The sequence below is a fragment of the Sapajus apella genome, unplaced genomic scaffold, assembly GCF_009761245.1.
Source record: "Sapajus apella isolate SASKATOON/1434 unplaced genomic scaffold, GSC_monkey_1.0 scaffold82, whole genome shotgun sequence".
NCBI lineage: Eukaryota > Metazoa > Chordata > Mammalia > Primates > Cebidae > Sapajus > Sapajus apella.
In genome coordinates this window covers 8,203,257-8,228,745 of record NW_022437022.1, presented here as the reverse complement: position 1 = coordinate 8,228,745, position 25,489 = coordinate 8,203,257, and the positions used below count along the sequence as shown (strand labels likewise).

Below are 25,489 nucleotides of genomic sequence, written 5' to 3'. Positions count from 1 at the left end.
AAAAAAAAAAAAAAAAAAAGCAGATGGCAAGGTCTTGAGTCTATAGGGAAAAACAATGGTTAAGATGGCAAATCTTTATGTATATTTTATCACAATAAAATTGGGAGAAAAAGAATTGGTGATGTTTGTACACCTGTTATTATTTCAGTTAAAACTTTCTGCTTTCCTGCTTATATTAGCACATATTATGTTTATAGCTCTTAATAAGCATTTTTGGAAGATGGGATTAATTGGATGAGCAGATAAGTGTGTCTTAGTTTTTGGAAGAAATCTTTGTATTTTACAAAATATATAAGACAAAGTCTCTACAGTTAATGCCCTCTGGGCCCATGCATGTAGAGACAGCGCTCGCTGGGAACGCAGCAGGGCATTGCCTGTGGAAACCCTGTATGTCGTGTGCCAGGCGTACTGGTTGACTTGTGTTGGGAAGTCAAGAGGCACAACAGAGTGGACATTCTGTGTCTGCGTTTGTGTGTTTATGTCTTTTACTTACACATTGTAAAATCTCTAAAGAAAAACCAGGTAAATTAAGGCCACTTCCATGTAATGTATAAATCTTTCTTGGAATTTGGAAAAAAATCTTAAATTACCAATGTAGCTATAACCTGCTTTTGCCCTTTTCTGTTACACTTTAGGACCTAAAGTGATCCAGACTTCTGCGGCAAATTTTTCTCTAAATAATAGCAAAAAGGTAAGACTGGGTCTGGGTGGCAGCTGGGTAGTAGGGTGCATTATAAACCTCAGGCCACTGAGAAATGGTTCTGCTTAGAGTCTAAGGCAGCCTGCCCTTGCCTTGTGGCTTCTGAGACAACACACATTTCTTACTCCATTGTCAGCTGCTGGCTTCTGGGTTCTCGTTTGCTAAAGTGACCATTTCTGTTGTAATAAATACCTCAGTACTTAGGAACATGGTGGTATTACTTCTTAGGGAGCAATTGTTCATTCAGAAAGAGTGGTTAACTCATCCTGATTCCTTGCATCTGTTAGTCCTGTCAGATTATAATTTTTAATAATGACACCACTTAGATGTCTCATCTTTCTTATTTTGCCCAAGTTAAGAATTGGCCTCTGTCAGGTTTCTGATGATCCAGTTCTTTCCAGTGATTACTTTGTATTCCTTGTGTGAACTCAGTTTAAATGAAAAATCCCGTCGAGCTAGGTGGCTCCTGCTTGTGATCCCACCACTTTGGGAGGTCGAGGCGGGCAGATCACGAGGTCAGGAGTTCGAGACCAGCCTGGCCAATATGGTGAAACCCCATCTCTACTGAAAATACAAAAATTAGTCAGGCATGTTGACATGCAACTGTAGTCCCAGTTACTCGGGAGCCTGAGGCAGAAGAATTGCTTGAACCTGTGAGGCGGAGGTCGCAGTGAACCACGATTTTACCACTGCATTCCACCAGCCTGGTGGACAGAGTGAGACTGTGTCAAAAAAAAAAAAAAAAAAAGAAAAGAAAAATCCTTTTAAAAATATGCCAACTTTTTATCATCTTGGTGAAAAGAGAGGTTCTTTCAATTGGAGAATTTTGGTTTTCTTGAATAAACGCTAGTGAGAGCCCAGACAACTAAACCTTTTTTATATGCGTGTAAGACACATAATCTTTATCTATAAATGCAACACAGTTGCCCTGCATCTTTGAGGCACCGTGATATACATAGTTTAAATCTGATTATATGACCCCAAATACCCCTTCTCTCTGTTCTCACACTTCCCTGCTAGTTTTTTTACCTTTACAATTTTGCAGAAAGGCAAAAAAAGAAAAAGCACTAAAATGACACCATTTGATTCTTGTCTTTGCTGCTGCTAATTTGAAGGGCTTCTGCTCAGCCTGTCTTCACACTTTCTTGGCATTGCTTGATTTTGTCTGTCAGCCTGATGATCTGATTTGAAGAGGTGCCGCTGTGGACTTTTCCTGGCAGTACATCTTTTACAGTTTCTTTCTTTTCTTTTTTTTTTTTTTTTTTTTTTGAGAAGGATTCTTGCTGTGTCTCCAGGCTGGAGTGCAGTGGTGTGATCTCGGGTCACTGCAACCTATGCCTTGTGGTTTCAAGCGATTCTCCTGCCTCAGCCTCCCGAGTAGCTGGGACGACAAGCACGTGGGCGCCCCCATGCCCAGCTAGTTTTTTTTTGGATTTTAATAGAGACAGGGTTTCACTATGTTGGCCAGAGTGATCTCGATCTCTTGACCTCGTGTGATTCGCCCGCATCAGCCTCCCAAAGTGCTGGGATTACAGGCATGAGCCACTGTGCCTGGCCCTACAATTTCTGTCTCAGGGTGTGAGTCTCTTTTTGACACTGAACACAGCAGTCATTCTAAGAGACCTGACTTGCATCCAAGAGACCATCCTCACTTCTCTAAGACGGTGGCTATCCCTGGAGAGGTTTCTTGCCTTGATGGTTTTTAGGCAAGTCTTCTGTCCTAGGGAGTTTCATTGAGACTCTGACAGAAGTATTAAAACACAAAAACAACACATTCATTTGAGACTCGCCTGGGCAACATAGGGAGACCGTGTTCTACAACAAATTAAAAAATAAGCTGGGTATGGTGGTGCACACCTGTAGTCCCAGGTACTTGGGGGGCTGAGGTGGGAGGATCATTTGAGCCTGAGGGGTTGAGGCTGCAGTGAGCCATGATTACACCACCGCACTCATGCACTGGGCGACAGAGCACGACCCTGTCTCAAAAAAAAGGAAAAAGAAGACCAACACATAAAACAAAAAATAACACATTCACCTGCAAAGACGACGCATTCAAATAACGCTTTTCTTTGGAACCATGGGTGGGCTGTTTCACGTCTCTCTGTGGCCTACTGCTATTAGACACCAACATTATGTCTTTAAAAGATAATGCAGAAGAATCATTGGCAGCATCATCACCTCTAATTATTCTCGCTGGGGTGAAAGCTTTCTTTCACAAAGCTAAAAATAGCATATGTGAAAGAGCAATTTACCTGGCATACGGATACTAAACAAATAATTTTTGAGATATGTTACCTTGTAAATATGAAAGTATTCCTTTGGTATTCTTTATTGTCTTACTATGTATGTCATCATTCTGCTCATTTTATTATTTTTCCAAGATTTTTTTTCTTGGTATTTAAGTAAGTGTATTGTCCCCAAGGCTCCAAGTATGGAACGTGCCTGCTTAGAGGTTTCCGTGAGAGACATGAATTGCAGCTGGAAGTTAGTCCTTCCTTTTTTCTGGAAGGCAGAAATTCACTTATGTTGTTGAAAGGAAAACCTCACATATTTCTGTTTCAGAGCTAACACTCAAACCTTTTTTGCTAAATGTAAAGTTTGTGTGTTAAGATGATGAGGTGTTTGGTAGACTCAATGAAAAGGTCACATGGATTACTTTGTTCTTTTTCTTCAGCTAAAGCCAATTCAAATACTTTCAAATCCACTGTCTACATATAATCAGCAACTATGGCTGACATGTGTTGTTGAGTTGGATCAATCAAAAGGTATGGAGCTTTACATTTTGGGATAATTTGTCTTTGTGTGAAGCATTGTATTTTAGATGTTGACTTCAGAATATTCGGACAAGTGCTCAAAGATAGATGTATAAGGATGTCCATTATTATTTATCATAGCAACAAATTGGAAACCTCTCAAATGTCTTTCAAAGTGGGAGAGAAAGTTACGATAGATCTATGTCCTCGTAGAGTCCTGGTCAGCTTAGCTCAATGGCTGCGTGGTGTCGGCCTGCAGCTGCCAGCCTTTTTCAGTGGGGATCTGGGAGAGAATTAAGGTCTGATGCCCTAAAGTAATGGTTTTGGCCCCCAGGGACACTTGGCAATGTCTGGAGACAATTTTGTCACAAATGGAGAGGAGGAGGGACTGCTCCTGGCATCTAGTGGGTAGAGGGCAGAGATGCTGACACCTTCCCCTGCTTCCACAACAAGGAATTATCTGGCCCAAAATGTCAGTGGTGCAGAGGCTGAGAAACCTTCCCCTAATGCATCCGTTGTTTATGATGAATTAGCTTCCATCAGTCTACAGTGGCACTAGCTTTGTATCATCCTAGGGAGAATTGAGAAGATTCTCCCTCAAATCATTTTCTGTTCAGTGCTTCAGATGAGACACTGGTTGAGAAAGAATTTGAAAAGATCACCCCATGACCACAGTAAATGAAGTGAAACAAATGCATATTACAAAAAAGTTACTCCCTCTTTGTAACTGTTTAGAAAGCAAAAAATTTATACTACTACGTATTTGTATGTCTAGAAAATAGCTTGGAAGGATAGACACAAAATATGAATTATGATTATCTCTAGGTGGTAAAATTCTTAGTGTTTAATGTCATCTTTATATTTTGTTATGATTTTTAAAAATGAGAGTATAATTAGGAAAACATGTAATAAGAAATAAGAAATCTCTTTTTTGGTGTAGAATTTGGTAAATTAAAAATGTATGTGAGAAATTAAACATATAAGTTTATTAGTCATGAAATATTTACCATTTTTTTGTTTGTGAAGTGAAACTGATGGATCTGAAATGCAGGTTTTGATTTAGGCCCTCTGGGTGCTGGGTTGGGATCTAATGGAAAGGCTTTACATTGCTGGGCAAATAGAAATTTCCAAATGTTCTGAGGCCAATGTGGCCTATGGACCTATGGACTTTCTGTGTTTTCCTGGCTCCGAGGTCATTTCGGAGCCAGGAAGGCGCCTTTGGAGGTGTGATGTGCCTGGCATGGTCTCTGACACTGAATTTTTTTTCTTTTGTAGAAACTTCCATTAAGACAAGCTTTCCCATGACTGTTAAAGTCGATGGTGTAGCTCAAGATGGAACCACGATGTACATTCATAACAAAGTTCACAACCGGACAAGGACCCTCACATGTGCAGGGGTGAGTGTGCGGGGTGAGCCCCACAGTCAGTCCTTGGGCTGCGTACACGTTTAATTACAGAGCCACTTTCCCATGTAGCGTGGTAAGAGGCTTTGAGAAAATTGTTCTTAAGTGAAAAAAATGGAGTCATATTAAAGATGGCCTGAGAAACTTACTTAATTTTATGCTTGGATACCCTTAGAAATTCTTATAAACTTACACATGTAGGCACACATCCATAAACACACGTGTATACACACGTACTGCCAGCTACCCTAAGCATATGTGGTACTTGTTTTTATAGTGTGTGTGACCTGCTGCCTGCTGTGTCCCTAATGAACATCATGGGCTGCCATCTTATAGGAAGGTCTGCCACCAGCTATCGTCACTAGCTTTTTTTTTTTTTTTTTTTTTTGAGAGGGCTTTGCTCTGTTACCTAGGCTGGAGTGCAGTGGCACAATCATAGCTCACTGCTGCCTCAAACTTCTGGGCTCAAGCAATCCTCCTACCTTAACTTCTCAAGTAGCTGGGACTGCAAGTGTGTACCACCAGGCCGGACCAATTTTCCATGGTCACTCTTGACTGAGGCTTTGGGTTGTTCCCAGCCATGTGATGCACGCCCTCATCTGTCTGCGTGAAACCGAGTACCTGGGCCTCTTGTGGGTCAGGGGCCTGGGGCCTGCCTTTTTGAGCATCTACTTTAGAGCACAGTGTGGCTAAGGGGTAGGAAACCTGGGGTCCAGAGTGGGGAATGAGCCCTCACGCTTGATATCATTGGCACCGTATTCTCTTTAGAGCCCAAAGAACCAGAACCAGATCCCTTCTATAGCAAGGAGTCCACCTCGGACACAACACAGGTTATTGGCAGCGTGGAGAACATGGAGAGCATCAAAACAGCGCAGTGCATTTGCTTATAGGATTAGAAAAGTAATGTCAGAAGCCAGGTGGCAAGTAGTTCCTCTGCTAGGTGTCATGCCAAGTACTGTCCACTCATTGTCTCATTCAGTCCTCATGGCAGGTCCATGAAGTAGAAACTGCTATTAGAACCTGTTTTATAGAAGAAACTGAGGCTGAGAGAGGTCTAAACCATTGCCCAAGGTAATGCAGTTTTTAAGTGGAGGGCCCAGGATTTAAGGCTGTCCCCTTTTATTCTGAAGCTCGTGGCCTTAACTACCATGCGTACTGCCTGATTACTAGCGATACATACACTGAACCTGTTTTACCTGGCAAGAAAGGATTAAAGGGCTGGGCGTGGTGGCTCATGCTTGTAATCCCAGCACTTTGGGAGGCTGAGGTGGAAGGATCATGTGGGACTGGCCTCTCATTCTGCCTCCAAGGGTTGAGCCAGCTTCCTAAGTGTATTTTCCCCATCTATAAAGTGGGGATCAAGCTTTCCCTTCCTGCCTTAGGAAAGTAGTAAAGATGCAGGTGATTAACGTTTGAGCGTGCCTTACGTGTGCAGCACAAGGTCCTATCTGACAGTCATACCTGTTGTCCCCCAACTAGGCCTGTGTGCAGAAGGGGTGTGATCAGTCCTGCTGAATCACAGGAGGGACAACAGGTATGAGTGTCAGATGGAACCATGGCCAAGAAACCGCTCTCTTCCCATCCAAGGGCCTGGTGGCCACTCCCACCTGGACAGCTGATAACACCCACCTTGCTGCCTCTCACATTGAGGCTCAATGGACCATTAGTCAGGGGTTGCTTATTTGGAGCTGGTGAGACATCATCCTGGTTTGCCTGCACTGAATGGTTTCTCAGCACACAGGACTTCCTGTTGGGACAAGTGGGTTGCCTTACCTAAAGCCTTTGCTTCAAGCGGGGCACCCGCCACCATGCTGGGCGGCCATGGTGCTGGCTGCCTGCACTGTTGCTTCTTGGACCTGGCCACCATGCCATGCACCTTGAGACTGGTGCTTCAGTACATCTCTATGGCTTCTTCCCTCTTCCGTTTTGGCCCTACCTCAGTTTACACTGTGTCACCCCTTGGGTGCTGCTGTTTGCTTCTGTTGCCTGTCTACTCAAGTCTCTCTCTAACTCTGCAAAGAGCACCGCCCTGGCATTTAAAAACATGGAATTTTAAGTTGACATTACAGAGTCATTTACCACCCTATTATATTACTTTCTTTTTTTAAAACACAGTCTTGCTGTGTTACCCAGGCTGGCTTTGAACTCCTGGGCTCAAGCAGTCCTGCTTCAGCCTCCCAAGTAGCTAGGATGACAGGTGTACACCACTGTGCCTTGCTTGCTTTTTTTTTTTTTTTTTTTTGCTTTAAAGAAAAGCCATTGTCTGACTTAGGAAGCAAAGCTTTCCACACCTTGCAGGTGAGAGCTGTGGTACCAACACATGATTTTCAGAGGTGCGTCATAGTCAGCAGCAGAGCCATGGTTTGAACTTGGGATTTCAGAATCCCTGGTGTAGTCTTTTTTTTTTTTGAGATGGGGTCTTGCGCTGTCGCCAGGCTGGAGTGCAGTGGCGCAATCTCAGCTGACTGCATCCTCCGCCTCCTGGGTTCAAGCGATTCATGCGCCTCAGCCTCCCGAGTAGCGGGGACCACAGGCGTGTGCCACCAGGCCTGGCTAATGTTTGTATTTTTAGTAGAGACCACCATGTTGGCCAGGGTGGTTTCAATCTCTTGACCGCGTGATCCACCCACCTCAGCCTCCCAAAGTGCTGGGATTACAGGTGCGAGCCACCACGCCCAGCCAATCTTTTTAAACTCCTAAATATATGCAGCCTGAGATATAACTCTTTTGTTAATTAAAATGTCCCTGAAAGGTGACACACATTCTTAAACTCACAAGAAATGTTTGTCCACACAGTAAAAATGTATTTACAGGTTTTCAGCCATCCCCTCCTGATGAGGCCAAGTCCTTAGCTGCCCCTGCCTCTGTGCGTCATCCCGTGACCTGAGTGCCAGCGGGGAAAGGTGAATTTAGTTTTGCTGAGGAGGAGGACCACACACTTAATGCCCAGAGGGCAGGCAGCAGATTCCAATGGGGAGAGCTGATCAGGTGGAAGGGAAGCCTCAGCTCCAGAGCGATGAAAATAGCAGATGACCTGTGTTTCCTTTATAGGAGAATGGGAGGCGGGCGGGTGGCCCGCCAGAGGGCTTGCAGCTCCCTCCTGGGGGAACCCCTCCCTGTGGAGCGTTATGAGCTTCAGTGCAGGCCCAGGGCTGCCAGTGAGCTCAAGTGTTTGTCGAGTTGAGATGGTGACCTTGATGCCTCCGTCAGCCCCCTGCACACTCCCCTCGTCTCTGCTTTCTGCCCCTTCCCTTAGGTCAGCACCCCACTGTGTCACCCAGCCTCATATCTCTTCCACCTCCCTGACAGTTGCCCTCTTCTCTTTTTGTTAATTTGTTTTTGAGACAGAGTTTTGCTCTTGTTGCCCAGGCTGGAGTGCAATGGTGTGATCTTGGCTCACTACAAGCTCCACCTCCTGGGTTCAAGCGATTCTCCTGCCTCAGTTTCCCGAGTAGCTGGGATTACAGGCGTCTGCCACCACGCCTGGCTAATTTTTTGTGTTTTTAGTAGAGACGGGGTGTGTAAAACCCAAACCCACACCTGTTTTCTTACCTGATCTCAGACATTCAAGGCTTAGCCCGCCATTGGAGCGATGCCTTGTTAGCCAGAGAACCACCCGTTTGCTCCTGGTAGCAGCTGGATGGTGGAGAGTGACATTCCAAAAGGCAGGGCCGGGGCAGAGCTTGCTGGAGAGGAGTGGCCAGCTCTGTGTGCATGGCTGTTGGGTGCACCTCTGTGTCCCTGCATGAGGGTTCATCCTCCCTGCCAGTCTGGAAGGGGATAACAAAGCATTGGAGACCTGGCTGTTAATCCTGAAGGAGAAAAGGAAGGGGCTTTTGACAACAGTGGAGCACACATGTCCGCACTTGCTGCTGTGCACACAGCCTTTGCTTTGACTCTGGGTGGAGGGAAGTTGGAAGGTGGAAGGTTGAAGGTTGAAGGTGGACGCTGGAGGGGAAAGGGGGCTCCAGGTGGAGAATGACATGTTAAAAGGAGAGAAAGAAAAATATGTAATTCACTGTTTATTATTGCAACAATCGCAAAATTGGGCCAGGGAGGACAAATTAAGCTGCAGCATCTGTGTTGACGTGTCTCCGCTTACGTTTCCCCGTGCTCTGGAATTATATATTTATGGAAATGTCAGGCTTGGATTGTACTGTTAACCTTCTTACACAGTGACTTATTTTCAGTCATCCAAAGTAGAAAGATTCCAATTGGTGTAAATCATATATTGTGTTTCCAAAAGTATCCATTTGGTTCATTCTTTCTAGGAACTGTTTTTGGCTGGCTTCTGACTTTCTCTGGGCTTTTGGCGAGTTCCGCTCATCTGCTGTTGAAATGTATTATTTCATGGGTCATTCGGTGGGAGCGTGAGTCTCGCTTTCTTTAAAGACAAATCTTCCTTGTATATTTGCAGAAATGTGCAGAAATTATTGTGGCTCACCTTGGCTACCTGAATTATACTCAGTATACAGTGAGAGTGGGATTTGAACACCTGAAGCTCCCCATCAAGGGAATGAACTTCACAGTAAGTATACCAGCTGACTACACATTTCCATGGCTCACATTCTAGTTCCCATTGTTTTGCCGAGTGATTGAAATGCATCTTAGCATCTAAATAATGCTATTTTGGACAGTGGAAGACATGTAAAGTTTTTAAAAATTACAGGAAGACTACAGTTTCTTAAGTATATAGAACTAAGAATAGCTTAAAGAAATAGCATGGAGATTGGGCAAATGTTAGGTGGTCTGAGATTTAGAATAGAGAGGGTGTAGTGTGTTCAGTTGCAAGGCAGCGAAGGGGTTAGCATGTATACCCTCCTATAGGCTCAGCACTCCCTTCTCCAGCCCCATGAGTGGTCGTCAGCCCCTGCCTCAACTCCCGATGAGTGGGAGGGCACTGTTCTTGTTAGAATGGCCTTTCTTGTGTCCAGCTGAAATCTGTCTTTTCCACTCATTAGGAAGTCGTATAACCAGCATAGTGATGAGGAGTCGGGGTTTGGATTGGACAGTGAGCTGGGTTCTCACCCGCCTCCATCATTTACTCATGTGATTTTGTTGAGCCTCAGTTTTCTTATCTGTAAAATAGCTACCTCATAGAGCTGTGAATATTAAATGAAAATATAATGGATACCTTCAAAAAAAATAACAGCTTTATCAAAGTAAAAAGTAGCACAGTCAAGGAGTTGTCCAGTCAGTCTGGTTCCAAAACAGTTTCATTGCCCCTTAAACCTGTTAATGGTCATTTCCCATCCCCTCTCCACAGTCCCTGGCAGTCGCTAACGTTCTTTCAGTCCCCGTGGATTTGCCTGGTTGGACATTTCATATTAATGGAATCACACAATGTGTGGTCTTCGGCGACTGGCTGCTTTCACTTAGTGTGATGTCTCAAGGTTCATCTGGGTTTTGTGGGGTCCGTACTTCTTCGTTTTGCTGAGTGATACTTTGTCGTGTTGCTAGACCACATTTTGTTGATCGCTTCATCAGTTGACAGGCATTTGGGTTGTTTCCGTTTTTTGTCTAGTGTGAATAAGGCTGTTGTGAACTACACAAAATGAGTTTTCTTCTCTGTCTACCCTATAGCTCTTTGAAGGCGGCCATCTCATCCCCTCTGAGATTGTTCTTTTCTTTCACATTGTGCCAGGGATGTGACCCCTCTCCATCCCTCTGGCTCCAGGTTTCCCTCCTGCAGCTGCCCAGGTCACCCGGCTGTGGGAGCAAGTGCTCCCAATGCAGAAGGAGTAGGTGGTCCTGGGCTGTGCTGCTGGGGCAGCTGAGCTGGCTGTCTTGGGAGCCACGTCACTAGGGGCCTTTTCCTTTTTGGCCCTTTGCCTCAGCCAGCCTTTCCAGATCTTTTGGATCTAGATCTGGGATCTGGTCTTGCTGTCTGAATGATCTGCTGGATCTTTGTCCTCCGAAAATCTAATTAGTATTCTGCTTGTGTCCTCAGGTTCACCGTTTGGAGGGATCCCAGATGGGGTCTGAGGAAGGTGCACTGAGCTTCAGCACACTTTGATACAGTCCTTTGCTAAACCATCTGTGCTTTAGGCTTCGCTAGTTCAGAATCATTGTGATTCAACAATGCAGACAAACAAGGGACCTCTTCCTTCCATCATCATCTTTATTAGAACGTCATCTCCCACAAGCCTTTTCTGGTTCTCAGCATCTTTCTCCAGAGCCTGTAGTTCATCCTGACCGTATTCCCTGGGTGTATGCATCACTGTTTTATTTGTCTTTGTTCTTCCATCTTTTGTATCTATTTATGTTTCCTCTTAAAGTTGTTCCTGAAGAATTTGGTAGGATCCTGGTTGTTCCTGAAGAATTTGGTGGGGATCTTAGGTGAACTAGGTCCATGCTGCCATTCTGCCATTAAAGGCACGTGATACAATGTTGCCGTGAAGCTCAAAAGGAATGGGTTCAAAAGACGCTACCATGGGAACCACTCACTTTGAATTATACCACAGGCAGAGCATCATGTTTGGTGGCACTCTTCAGCATCTGGAAGGACAATCCTTAAGACCCTTGGGATTTGTAAGGGATGTCACCAGAGACTTTTCTGTTTTTGTACGTTTCGTATCCCCAGCAGCTAATGTAGCACCCGGGAGCTGCTAGGCTTGCAATAGATACATATCTGTTAAATGAAAGAGCAACAGTACAGCACCTTACGAATTCAGAAATTCACATGGCAGCAGACTTCTGAAATTATGTTTATCCTTGCTGTAAACCAAAGATGAGAGAGTTCAAGAATGAATGCCGTTTTTTAACCAATGAGTTTTGCATAGATTGGGCTAGGGGCAGTAGCTTATGCCTTAATCCCAGCACTTTGGAAGCCCAATGTAGGAGGATTGCTTGATTACTTGAGCCAATCTGGGCAACATAATGAGACACCATCTTTTTTTTTTTTTTTTTTTTCTCCCATTTTCACCCAGGTTGGAGTGCAGTGGCATGACCTCGGCTCACTGCTACCTGTACCTCAAGCAGTTCTCTTGCCTCACCCTCCCTAGTAGCTGGGATTACAGGTGTGCATCACCACGCCCAGCTAATTTTCGTTCATTTAGTAGGGATGGGGTTTCGCCACATTGGCCAGGCTGGCTTTGAACTCCTGACCTCAGGTGATTGGCCCAGCCAAGAACCCATCTGTAAAAAAAATTTTTTTAAATTAGCCATGCATGGTGGTGCACACCTGTAGTCCCAGCTACTAGATAGGCTGCGGTAGGAAGATTGTTGAGCCCAGGAGTTCGAGGCTGCAGTGAGTTGTAATCACTGCACTCCAGCCTGGGTGACAGAGCGAGACCCTGTCTCAAAAAGAAAAAAATGCAAACATTGAAAACATCAACAACCGAAAACATCCAGGTTTGCGAAATGCAAGGACACAAGTTTTCTCGTACACATGAATGGGGTGTAAACTGATTGAAGTTGCGGGGTAATTTGGCAGTGTAGAAAAGCCTCTACTTCCGTGTGCTTTTTGACTTTAAGTAATTCTAATTTTAGCAATTCATACTATGGAAGTAGAAATACACACAGTGATTTATGTTGAAACCTGTTTCTCAGAGTAAGAAGTTGGGAGCAAATCTACATTTCAGCAATAGATTTCTGGTTAAATAAATTAGTTCTGTCGCTGCTAAAATAGTAAGTTAATAGGATACATAGCACAAACTATATATTTAAGCAAAGAAAAGCACATGAATTAGAGGTGTCTTTTATAGGATACTAGAAGGGTAGAAGGCTGTCTCTGGGTGGCAGGATTAATCTTTAATTTCTTCTGTGTTTTTCTTTATTTCCAGTATTGAATGTTTAGTATTTCTATTACCTGTAAAGAAAATTATTTGACAACAGAACAGGAACTCGTGAGGCAACTAATATTTGAAGGGGGAAGTTCTGGGCACATGCCAGTATCCATCCCAGAACCTCAGGTGCTGGTGAGCTCCACATGCTGTTTCGTCTGGTCTGACTCAGCATTCTCGGAGAATCACATAATCAGCATTAGGCTGGCAGCTTAATGCTGATGATGAAGAGAGATGCACTAAAGTGCGGTGGCTCATGCCTGTAATCCCAGCATTTTGGGAGGCCGAGGTGAGCAGATCACCTGAGGTCAGGAATTTGAGACCAGCCTGGTCAACGTGGTAAAACCTTGTCTCTACTGAAAATACAAAAATTAGCCGGGTGTGGTGGCAGCCACCTGCAATCCCAGCTACTCAGGAGGCTGAGATAGGAGAATTGCTTGAACCTGGGAGGCAGAGGCTGCAGTGAGCCAAGATTGTGCCACTGCACAGTAGCCTGGGCAACAAAGAGTGAAACTCTGTCTCAAAAAAGAAAAAAAATTAGAGAACTGCATGCAAAGTGTTTCTATGTCTTTTATAAAATTGCTGTCGAAGACATTGTGTTATGAACGTTAAACCTCTCAATATTAATTCTTTTTTTCACATTATTATTATTTAGAGCAATTTTAGATTCACAGCAAAATCGAGAGGAAGGTACAGAGAGTTACTACATGCTCCCTCTGTCTACCCATGCACAGCCTCCCCATTGCCAACATCTTGCACTAAAGCGGTACTTTTGTTACGGTTCATGATCCCACGTGGACACACCACCCGCAGTCCATCGTTTACGTTAGGATTCCCTCTTGGTGTTGTACATTCTGTGGGGTCCACTATTTCTAGTACCACAGAGGGTCATTTCAGTGCCTTGAGAATCCTTTGTGCTCCACCCGCTTATCCCTCTCTCCTCCTCAGACCCCTGGCAACCACCTGTCTTTTTATACTATTTCCATGGTTTTGCTTTATTTTTTGTTTTTTTTTTTTGAGACTGTCTGTTGCTCAGGCTGGAGTGCAGTGGCGCGATCTCGGCTCACTGCAACCTCCGCCTCCCAGGTTCGGGTGATTCTTGTGCCTCAGCCTCCGGAGTAGCTGGGACCACAGGTGCACACCACCATGCCTGGCTAATTTTTGCATTTTTAGTAGAGACGGGGTTTTACCATATTGGCCAGGCTGGTCTCAAACTCGTAGCCTCAGGTGATCCAGCCTCCCAAAGTGCTGGGGTTATGGATGTGAGCCACCATGCACAGCCCCTGCATTTTCAGCTTACATGGGTAAATATCAAAGAGCAAGACCAGAATTTCTTTTGCTATTTGTTGTACCTTTTATTAGAGAATGAAAGCCATGGAATTCATCACATTTCTGTCTTGGTACTGGCTGTCAGAAATTTCAGAAGTAAGTGTTTTGCTGAATTGTAGTAATTACTAACATCCTGGTATGGATTTCTAGTGTAATTATCTGCATTCTTTCTTCACTATTTTGCCTTTTAAAAAAACTTTAAAAATTATTTCTATTTAATCTGGCTTTTTATTACAAGCTGCCTTCATTTCTTTTTGGAAGTAAACAAGCTATAATGAATAGATAGACACTTAATGGTATTTTAGTGATGTTACTACACACCCACCAGGATGGCAGAAATAAGATGGAATATGCGGAATTTGGCAATGATGTTGGACAGGCGGATGTGGGGCTCCCTGCTGGGGAGCGTGTAAGTTGATACAGCAGGAAAGCATACGTATATTGACGAAAAGACATGCATTTAGATATTCACAACTGCACAATTCTTAGTAGCCAAACTGTAAACTGTATATCAGCAGCAGAATGAGTACATAAATTGTGCTGTATTCATGTAATGGAATACTATATATACAGCAAGGAGAATGAACCATCACAGCTTCATGTAATGTTATGGAGGACTTTCTGAAGCATAATGTTGAATGAAATAAGCCAAATACAAAATAGTACAAAGGGTACAATTTATAAAAATTACAAAATCAGGCAAAACTAACCTATGCTGTTCATTCAGGATTAGTGTTCCTCTTGGGTAGGTTAGTGCCTGGAAGGGAGCATCAAGGGAGGGGTGTCTGGGGTGCTGGCAATGTTCCGTGTCTTGGTCAGAGTGCCATTTACTCAGGTGTGTTCAATTTGTGATGTTGATTGAACTGCAATTTAGGGATACTTGTCCAATTCTTTATACACCCATCACCTTCAGTAGGAACGTAACGTTATACAGTGCACCTGACAAACTGGAGCTGCCGCCTGTGTGACCGCATGTTTCCTGAGACAGCTGTTGCTGCCTCAGCAGCACCGTGTGTGGCTGTACTGATGCAGGTAACCTTTGAGGGTTTCTGCTGCTTTTGTTTGGCGTTTCCTTGGGAAATCTTTGGCCTTTGGAGTTCTGAGTTCTGCGTTCCTGGGATCTGGGCTCCCATTTCAGCGAGTCTGGCGGTGCCCTTGGTTCTGATGAAAGAGCGCTAGGACCGCATGGACACCTTCCCCTGGTGCCACTGTGTGTTTCACTAACCAGCTCTTCCTTGTTGATGACAATCAAATTTAGGGTTAAAAACGATCCTGGTTGCTTCCTGTATTAGTCCGTTTTCATGCTGTTAACAAAGACATACCTGAGATTGGAAAGAAAAAGGGGTTTAATTGGACTTACAGTTCCCCGTGGCTGGGAGGCCTCAGGATCATGGCAGGAGGCGAAGGGCTCGTCCTACATGGCAGGAGCAAGGAAAAATGATGGAGAAGCAAAAGTAGAAACCTCTGATAAACCCATGAGATTTCCTGAGACTTACTCACTATCATGAGAATAGCACGGGAAAGACCAGCCCCCATGATTCAGTTACCTCCCCCCGGGTCCCTCCCACAACACTGGAGAATCCTGGGAGATTCCAGTGAAGTTGAGATTTGGGTGGGGGCACAGCCAAACTGTGTCACTTCCCTAGCGTACGGAGAGAAAGTTGTCACCCTGCACCCAGCGTATTCAGATGAGGCTGTTTTCAGTGGAAGGTGTCTGTGCTGAGCAGATGTCTAGATGGTCGATGGCCCCTTCCTGCCTGTGCTGTCGTGTGGGCCGCGTCTTCCGTCTGGCACTGCTGTCGACGCCGTCTCCCCTCGAGTATCTGATTTCTCTCTCCTTTTGTTCTCAATCCCATTTTCCATGAACATTTGGTTCATTGGTTTCTACTTGAATGTTTATCATTTTGAAGTAGAATGATGTCTTAGTCTATGCTGCTATAACTGGACAACCACAGACGTGGTAATTTATGAATAATAGAGATTTATTCCTCATAGCTCTGGAGGGCTGGGAAGTCCAGGATCCAGGTACTGGCAGGTCTGGTGTCTGGTGAGGGCTGCTCTCTGCTTCCAAGATAGTGCCTTGTTGCTTATCGTCTGGAAGGGACACATTCTGTGCCCTCAGTGGAAAGGATGGAAGGATAAAAGGGGGCCTCAGCTGGCCCCTCAAGCTCTTTTTTGAGATAGGGTTTTGCTCTGTCACCCAAGAAGCTAGAGTGCAGTGACGCCATCACAGCTAAGTGCAGCATCAACCTCCCGAGCTCAAGCAATGACCCCGCTTGGTCCTCTGAGTAGCTGGAATCAGGTGCACAGCACCATGTCTGGCTTGGATTTTTAAAATTTTTTATTTCCTAGAGATGGCGTCTCACTGTGTCGCCGAGGCTCGAACTCTTGCGCTCAAGCAATTATCCCACCTCAGTCTCCCAAAGTGTTGGGGTTACAGGTGTGAGCCACTGCACCCTGCCCCTCTAGCCCTTTTATAAGGCGCTAATCCATTCATGAGGACAGAGTTCTTAAGACTTAATTACTTCCCCAGATTCTCCACCTCACGATAGCACCACAGTGGGGATTAAGTTTAAACTTGAATTTTGGAAGGGACAAATTTAAACTAGCAAGTGGTGATCCTTCCTCTCTCTCCTTCTTGTATCTCCTTCTCTTACTCTTTTGAATGCATCATGCCCACACCCACTGCCATGTTCTGGCGGTGAGACTGCCCACCAGGTCTCACTGGCACTTGTGGGATGACGCTTACCTCCTGTTTTTAAAAAAGGTGGTTTCATCAGCCATGCTCTGCATATGCAGCGACCTTTGACGCCACGCAAATAACTTGTAGTGACTTTGCTGTCCTCCTGAGATTTTTCGGGCACCTTCTCTGGGCATGTCACATCCGTCATCCTCAGCACCCTGGGTCATCTTGGTTACTCTGGGTATTTTTTCCTCTAAGTGTTCTTCGGGCCGACTTTACAGTGGCATTCTGTGGCCAGCTGTTCATGTCTCATTTCCTCCTCTTTCTTCTAAGCCGTGACCTTTGACTGTGGAGTGAGATGAAAACAGCAACCCACGTTCCTGAGTCCTTCAGGCTGCGGCCACCCTCCAGCTTCGCAGGTGAACTGAGAGGAGTGCGCCTGGCCATACCTGCCTGGGTGCTGCCTGGCTTCTCGGACCTGTGCTTGTTACATCGTTCTCATTTCCATCCCCTCAGTGTTCCTGGACAGTGCGTATTATGTTGTTTTTAAAGTCTTGGGGACCCAGGCTGTGAGTTCGAGGCCGGGCCCCCAGTCCAGACGCTTTGCTTGGTGCTGCACAGGTTGCTGTGATGCGTCCCTCACCCTGTTTCTGTGGTTGTCCATTCAGAGGATGTGAGGAAACATTTGTTCTCCGCCAGAGAGCCAGTCAGCTCCTGGAGGCCTTTGACTGGTCATATTTTTCTTAAAGTCCACTTATTTCGTGCTGCACAGGATCTGACATCACCTGTGCTTATGCAGAGGACAAGGTTGTGCTCAGCACATGTGGGTGGGCGGGGGGATGGACGGATGGGCAGGCGGGCGGGCAGGTGCTCGGGTGCATGGCAGATTTAATCGGGGAGGAGTGGCCCAGGGCAGGGTGTGGGCGCTTGTTCCAAAGGTGACTTCATGGTGTCACAGGGCAAGCCCGGTCTCTGAAAGGACAAAGACAACAGCTTTGTGACGCCAAAGGGACCTTGATGTAAAAGCTTGAGTGCTGAGTGACAGTGCTTCAGATTACAAAGGGAATGTCTTTAAGCCAGAGTATTTTCTGGGAACTGTATTCTTTATTTCATTTTATTTATTTTATGTTTTAATTTCAAAAGTATATTTTGGAGTTTAAAAATAAACACAGAATAAACAAAAACCCCAAGCCCAGTTCCCTAGAGTTGGGTCCTCACAGTGGACCTGGCAGCGCTCATGGGACAGGAAAGCCTCTGCTCGTGGGTGCCAGTGTGGCACTGGCCGGGCTTGCTTCCCGTGGACCTTCTGGCCCCAGCTCCTGGGATCCAGCGTGCCTGAAGACTGCTGTGGGTCGTGGAGGGGCCAGGGCCCTACTCTTGGGCCTTCCTGTAGCTTGCTTCAGAAAACATAGCCTTTCAAGCACTTGACACAAATGCATGTGGGATTGAGCTGTCAGCTGGGCTGGTCCAGGAGGAGCACACAGGTGATTCTGCTCGGCTGTTGCTGACAGGGGCAGCCTCCTAGAGCGTCAGCATATGTGAAAACTGCTTCCTGGAACAGGAGGATGGGGATGCGTGACAGGAGGAAGGAAGCCTAGATGGAGTGTGATGAAGGTTCCTTGGGCCTCCTGTGTGCATGGCAGGCTTGGTGCACGGGGTCTCAATTGAAAGCTGGACTAAGGCATCCTCTCTCATTAGCTCACATTTTAGAACTAAAATGCATGTTTTAGTTTTAGCTGTATTTATTGAATAAAGCATTGTTTTTGAGACAGAGTTTTGCTCTTGTTGCCCAGGCTGGAGTGCAATGGTGTGATCTTGGCCGACTGCAACCGCTGCCTACCGGGTTGAAGTAATTCTCCTGCCTCAGCCTCCCCAGTAGCTGGAATTACAGGCTTGTGCCACCACGCCCAGCTAATTTTTGTATTTATAGTAGAGGCGAGGTTTCACCACATTGGGCAGGCTGGTCTTGAACTGCTGACCTCCAATGATCCACCTGCCTCAGCCTCCCAAAGTGCTGGTATTATAGGTGTGAGCCACCACACCAGGCCTAGTGTTAATTTTTAGTATTTTTGGAGTTGGAGTCTTGCTTTGTCGCCCATGCTGGAGTGCAGTGGTGCAATCTGGGCTCACTGCAACCTCTGCCTCCCAGGTTCAAGCAGTTCTCCTTGCTTCAGCCTCCCAAGTAGCTGGGATTACAGGCATGTGCCACCACACCTGGCTAATTTTTGTATTTTTAGTAGAGACTGGCTTTTGCCATGTTGCCCAGGCTGGTCTCAAACTCCTGACCTCAGGTGATCCTCTGACCTTGGCCTTCCTGAGTGTTGAGATTACAGGTGTGAGCCACTGAACCTGGCCCTAGTGTTAATTTTTAATGAGAGCGAGTTGAGTATTTTCTGTTGCTCTAACAGAATCTTAAGATAGAATCCCCCTCCTCCAGGGGAGTCTGAGGTTATTTTCTTTCTTAAGCGTTACAGTTCCTTGAGGGTAAAAAGAACAAACCCACCAACCTCTCAGCTGTTACTTCAAACATATTTTGTTGTTTTTTTTTTCCTGATGGTAGCAATTCTTTTTTCTCTTCTTGATTGTGCCTTAGAGTATGTTTAGTCAACTAAGACATGTTGTAAGCTTTTATCTGAATATTACGTTTGTATCAACATTCTCCCCAAATAGTCAAGCCACTACTTTGATTATTCTGTAAATGATATAATGTTATAAAATTTAAATGCCATAGCAATAATCGTAATAATTATATGACGTTTTGGATTTATAGTAGCAACTGTCGTTTACCGAACCTTTGCTTTTTGCTGGGCATTGTGCTTAGCTTTTAATATGCATCATCTCATTAAAATGCTATGATAGGCTGGGTGTGGTGGCTCAAACTATAATCCCAGCACTTTGGGAAGCTGAGGCAGGCGGATCACCTGAAGTCAGGAGTTCGAGACCAGCCTGACCAACATGGTGAAACCCCATCTCTACTAAAAATACAACATTAGTCGGGTGTGGTGGCACATGCCTGTAATCCCAGCTACCCGGGAGGCTGAGGCAGGAGAATCGCTTCAACCTGGGAGGTGGATGTTACAGTGAGCCGAGATCACACCATTGCACTCCAGCCTGGGCAACAAGTACAAAAGTCTGCCTTAAAAAAAAAAAAAAAAGCTACAGTAATTATGTGAAGTAGGTTCTAGCATTCCAATTTATTATATGGAGGAAAATCTGAGGTTTCATAAGATTAAGTCATTTGCCCAACTTATAATGGGAAGAGCTGGAATTTGAGCCTGAATTGCTGTGATCTCCACGTCCCCATTACCATCTATTATTGGGAGTGGTTGTTTTCTGTTTGGCAGCTTTATTGAGGTCTGCTTGACCCACAGTGAAACCTGGGAAACTGTTCCCACAATCAAGATTATAAGCATCCCCTTACCAGGCATCACCCCTAAACATCTCCTTCTTGTGTTCCTTCCTCCCGCCCCTTCTATCCCTGGGAACCCACTGATCTATTTTCACAGCACACTCATTTGCATTTTTTAAAGAATTTTATGTAACTGGAATTATACAATATGTACTTATCCAAAGGTGTGAATTGTTTCACTTAACATGATTATTTTGAGGGTGATCGATGATGCTGTGTCCATAGTTCATGCTGTGTGTTATTCCAGTATAAATGTAACAATCGTTTATTCATTCACCTGTTGATGGACATTTGGATTGCTTTCAGTTTGGGGCTGACGTAAAGACAAGCAGCAACGAACATCTATGTATAAATCTTTGTGTGGACATACGCTTTCATTTATCTTGGATAAATGCTAGAAATCGGATGGTTGGTCCATGGGGGTTAAGAAACTGTTTTGCAGAGTGGTTGTGTTATTAAATATTATACCAGCAGCTTACAAGGATTTCATATCCCATTAACACTCAGTATAGTCAGTCTTTTAAATTTTGGCTGTTCCAATAGGTGTATAATATTTAATGGTTTTACTGTATGGTTTTAATTTATGTACTTTTTTGTTTTGAGATGGGGTCTTGCTCTGTCAGCTAGATGGAGTGCAGAAATGCAATCATAGCTCACTGAGCCTGGGCTCGAGATCCTCCTGCCTCAGCCTCCGGAGGAGCTGCTACTACAGGTGCACGTCACCATGCTGGCTAACTTTTTTATTTTTGTAGAGACAGGGTCTTGTTCTGTTGACCAGGCTGGTCCCAGACTCCTGGTCTCAAACTCCTGACCTCAAACTACCCTACCTTGGCCTCCCAAAGTGTTGGGATTATAGGCACGAGCCACCATACTTGGCCTAATTTACATACTTTGAAAATGTTGGTCACTGTCTTCTGGCTTGCACTTTTCTGAAAAGAAATCTGCTATCCACCTTATGTTTGTCCTTATCTTCATCTTCTGTAATAATGTCCTTCCCTCTCCCCACCCCCTTTTAAGAGTCTCTCTTAGGATGCTTTTTATACTTTTCCCTGTTTCTTGTGCTTGGGATCCATTGAGCATCTTGGATTTGTGAATCGATAGCTTTCATCAAATCGGAAACATTTTGGCCATTATCTCTTCAAATACTTTTTTTGTCCTTCTGATCCCTCTACCTCCCAAAGTCAGGGACTCCAAATTAGGTCAGTGGTCCCCAACCTTTTTGGCATCAGTGACTGGTTTCATGGAAGACAATTTTTCCAGGGACCAGAGTTGGTTGGGGACTTTTTGGGACAATTCGAGTGCATCACACTTATGAGGTTCTCGTAAGAAGTGTGCAACCTAGATCCCTCACCTGCACAATTCACAGCAGGTTCGTGCTCCTCTGAGAATCTAATGTTCTGGCAGATCTGACAGGAGGTGGAGCTCAGACGGTAATGCCCGCTGGCCCACTGCTCACCTGCTGCTGTGTGGCCCGGTTCCTAACCAGCCACATGGCCAGTACTGGTCTGTGGCCTGGGGACCCCTGTATTAGGCCATTTGAAGTTGCCCAAAGCTTCCTGATGCTCTGTTCATTTTTTCCAGACTTTTTTTTTTTTCAGTTTTATTTTAGATCGCTTCTGTTGCCGTGCCTTCACATTCACCACTCTCTGTCATGTCTGATATGCTGTTGATCATCTTCCAAGTCCTCATTTAACGCAGAAATCTTTCATCTAGATTCTTAATGTCCTTATCTGCTAATTTTGTCATCTATGATTTCTGGGCCAGTTTTGATTGGCTGGGTTTTTTCCTCATGATGGTTTGTATTTTCCTGCTTTTTGGTGTGTCTGGTACTTTTGGTTAAATGCCGGACATTATTGATTGCTAGCTTTTATATCTTATAAATATCCCTGAGCTTTGTTGTGGGATGTTGTCAGCTTCCTTGGAAATGGTTTGATCTTTTCAGGCCTTGCTTTTCAGCATTGTTAGGTGGGGCTTAAGCAGCACTAAGTGTGAGGCTAATTTTTTCCTACCACTGAGGCAGAAGCCTTCAGCATATGCTACCTACCCAGTGCCCTTTGATGGTGAGTTTTTTCTCTGTCTTGGGGGAATGGGCACCGTTCTGGCTCTGTGGGTGCCAGGCAGTGGCTTTCTGGGAGGTTTGTTCGCTCTCTCCACAGCTCTCCTTTCCAGTACTCTGTCCTGTGGCTTCAGGCCAGCCCTGTTTCCCTGAAGTCCCAGCCGTGGCTCTGCCCGAGTTCCCCTCCATTATGTGGGGCCACCAGGGGCACCCCTTGTTGTTTCTCATCAGTCAGAGGTGACTGTCCTTCATTGCCTCCTCAGGTCCAGTGTCTTAAATCATTCTTATGCGTGCCTGTGTGTGTGTGTGTGTGTACTTTTTAATGTTTTAGGTAAATCTGGTGTCTGTAACTATCTTTACTGAAGTGGATTTTTTAAATTGCTCAGATGACTTTACTTCAATGCATCAGAATGATGGGGCTCACTGGCCCTGTGAGCGCAGTGTTCTGGGGTCTGGTTATGGACCTGGCTCGTGCTTGGGTTGGCAGCGGCCGGCCTCTGCCCTGCCCTGACACAGTGGCGCCTGCATCTTCAGCTCCATCAGTGTGCACTTGGCACACGTGGGACTGCTTCAACTGCGGCTTACTCTTCTGCTTTCACGTTTATACTTAAAGGTTTTACTTAAACTTTGTTACAGCATTCTAGTGACATCTTTATGTCTTTTAAAACTTTCTTTTGTTGGGAAGTGTGATTATTTCTAATAAAGAGATTGGCAAGGTTGATTTTTGATGTGAGATTTAAGATCCAAATGCTCTTAGGATTATAAAATAATTTGTCAGATTTATCATTTATGTAACACCGTTTAAAATTATTTTTACCTCTTGGTAATTAAGATTTTTTTATGTCTGTGTTCTTTGATAAAAAAGTAAACTCTACTAAATGTTACAATTTTGGAACATGTAGGATGTTGTCGGTCCGACCCACAGACCCTGACCCAGTGACAGATGAAGAAATGCACTGAGACACAGATACCCAGTGACAGAGCAGGCTTGGGGGTCTGGGCCACTCACAGACACAGAGGAGGGTGCTGTAAAGAGTCAGCAGATGTGGCCCTTACCAGCTGGCACTGCAGGCATTGTATGTAGTATAGATTTAATGACAGAGGCTTTGAGTCAGCACAGTTGTAGATAATTAACATGGTTGCTTTCCCCTGAGAGAGCAGTCCTACGAATGATTAAAAGCCCGGTTCAGAGGCTTAAATAAAGCAAACACCATTTGTGGGTAATAACATTGTTGATCCCCCCTCCCCCAGTAGAGAGCAGTCATATGACCATGGATGTTCAAAGGTCAGTCTTAGGACTACATGAGTAAACAAGCTCTTTAGATAAACTACCCCCCATTCCTTTGTACCTACCCCTTCCTAATTGCCTCTGGGGTAAGAACCATCACCTTGGGCTCATTCCTTCCTGAGGAATGAGCAAAAACCTCCTGGCCTTCCAAATAGGTTTGCGTCTATTTCTCTATAATTTTTCTCTTACAATTTCTCCCACTATGACTGAACCCCTACAGGATGTTCCAAAATTTTAACCTGCATGGTGACAGGTGCCTGTAATCCCACCTGCCTGGGAGGCTGAGGCAGGAGAAGTGCTTGAACCTGGGGAGGCAGAGGTTACAGATCATCTCCCTGCACTCCAACCTGGGCGACAAGAGTGAGAGACTGTCTCAAAAATAAAATGGTAGTTTCATATCTAGAATGTGTTCACTCGGGAACACTTGATATTTCTCATACTAACCATACATGGAAGGACCCAGGTGTGTGGTGCACATGTGAGGGGATGCTCTGCTAGAGGGAACGGCATGGATGCTAGAGCCACAGGGAGCTGGAGGTTGTGGTGCTCAAGTATGAGGAAAAAGAACTTTTAAAATTACTTAGTCTCAGCCAGGCGTAGTGGCTCACGCGTGTAATCCCAGCACTTTGGGAAGCTGAGGCGGGCAGATAACCAGGGATCAGGAGTTTGAGAACAGCCTGGCTAACATGGTGAAACCCCATCTCTACTAAAAATACAAAACTAGCTGGGCGTGGTGGTGCCTGGAATCCCAGCTACTCTGGAGACTGAGGCAGGAGAATTGCTTGAACCCAGGAGGCAGAGGTTGCAGTGAGCCAAGATTGCACCACTGCACTCTGGCCTGGGCAACAGAGGAAGACACTGCCTCAAAAAAAAATTCTATCTCATATCTAGAGATAACTATTAGTAATCTGGTATATTTCCTCTTAGATGTGTGCATGATTTTCTTTTCATATTGTTTTCTCCACTTTCCATTTCAGTGGAAGACTTATGACCCTGCCTTCTCCCGTTTGGAAATCTGGTTCCGGTTTGTCTTTGTGGTGCTCACCTTCATCGTCACTGTGAGTACCATCTGCCCGATGGGCTGTGGCAGATCCCAGCTAGGAAGAAGCTGGTTTATGCAGTCACGATCTTCAGGGTGCAAGCCACGTGGAGAGTGATCTGAACTCTGAGATGCTCCATCCAGTGGCCTGTGCTGGTATTACAATCTGTGTGTCTGCCAAGATGCTGCAGTGCAGAAAAGAATGATGTGGTCTCATTTATGAAGGATTTCTGTGTGGTGCAGGAGTTGTTACACAGCACTGACTTTAAATTTTCATCATGTGCAATGAAAAGTGCCATTTCACCTGCACGGAAGGAAGTCTGCCTTAGTTGAATGAGCTTCTCTGAGTTGAGATGCAGCATGCTCTTGGGTTTTTATATCTGGAAAGTTGTACCAGTTCTTTCAGTTTTGGGGCATTTTCAGAAATAATGCCAAAGAGAAGCATTTTGGAAATGTAGGTATTGGGCTCATTTGGGATCTGAGGTTTGTGTCCACGAGCCCATAGTAACTTTGGGGGAAATGCTTACCCTGAGAAGCCCAAGGAACCCCACAGAGACCCAGTCTGAAGATCAGAATTGGTGAACTGGAGGAAGGGGAAGTGTGCTTCATTTAGTGATCTGTTGCCACTTGAAGCGTGGCATTCTGCCCTCATCGGCTAGTTATCCTGGTGCGGATGGTGGGGAGGTTACATTGAGGAAATGCGTTCCCCCGGGAACATTTGGTATTTCTCAAGAGTAACTGCATGGAAGGACAGGTGTGTGCACATGTGAGGGGAGACAGTGCTGGAGCGAAGGGCATGGGTGCTGGAGCCACAGGGAGCTGGAGGGAAGGGTGTGGGTGCCAGAGCTCCAGGGAGCTGGAGAGGGAAGGGCATGGGTGCTAGAGCCCCAGGGAGCTGAAGGGAAGGGCGTGGGTGCTAGAGCCACAGGGAGCTGGAATGAAGGGCAATGGGTGCCACAGCTACAGAGAACTGGAGGTAAGGGTATAGATGCTAGAGCCACAGGGAGCTAGAGGGAAGGGCGTGGGTGCTGGAGCCACAGGGAGC

At 45.3% G+C, this 25,489-nt stretch overlaps 1 protein-coding gene across 6 annotated transcripts in view; it reads left to right on the top strand.

The window, feature by feature from the left end:
• The window catches only part of TMEM181 (transmembrane protein 181), a 99,287-nt gene that overhangs the window by 52,497 nt on the left and 21,301 nt on the right, over window positions 1-25,489 (top strand). For all 6 annotated transcript variants that reach the window (XM_032253187.1, XM_032253190.1, XM_032253188.1 and 3 more), the window contains 5 exons: window positions 636-691; window positions 3,375-3,465; window positions 4,729-4,850; window positions 9,274-9,384; window positions 24,383-24,463. In XM_032253187.1, the coding sequence (XP_032109078.1) occupies window positions 636-691; window positions 3,375-3,465; window positions 4,729-4,850; window positions 9,274-9,384; window positions 24,383-24,463 (461 nt within the window). The remainder of the gene's footprint in view (window positions 1-635; window positions 692-3,374; window positions 3,466-4,728; window positions 4,851-9,273; window positions 9,385-24,382; window positions 24,464-25,489) is intronic.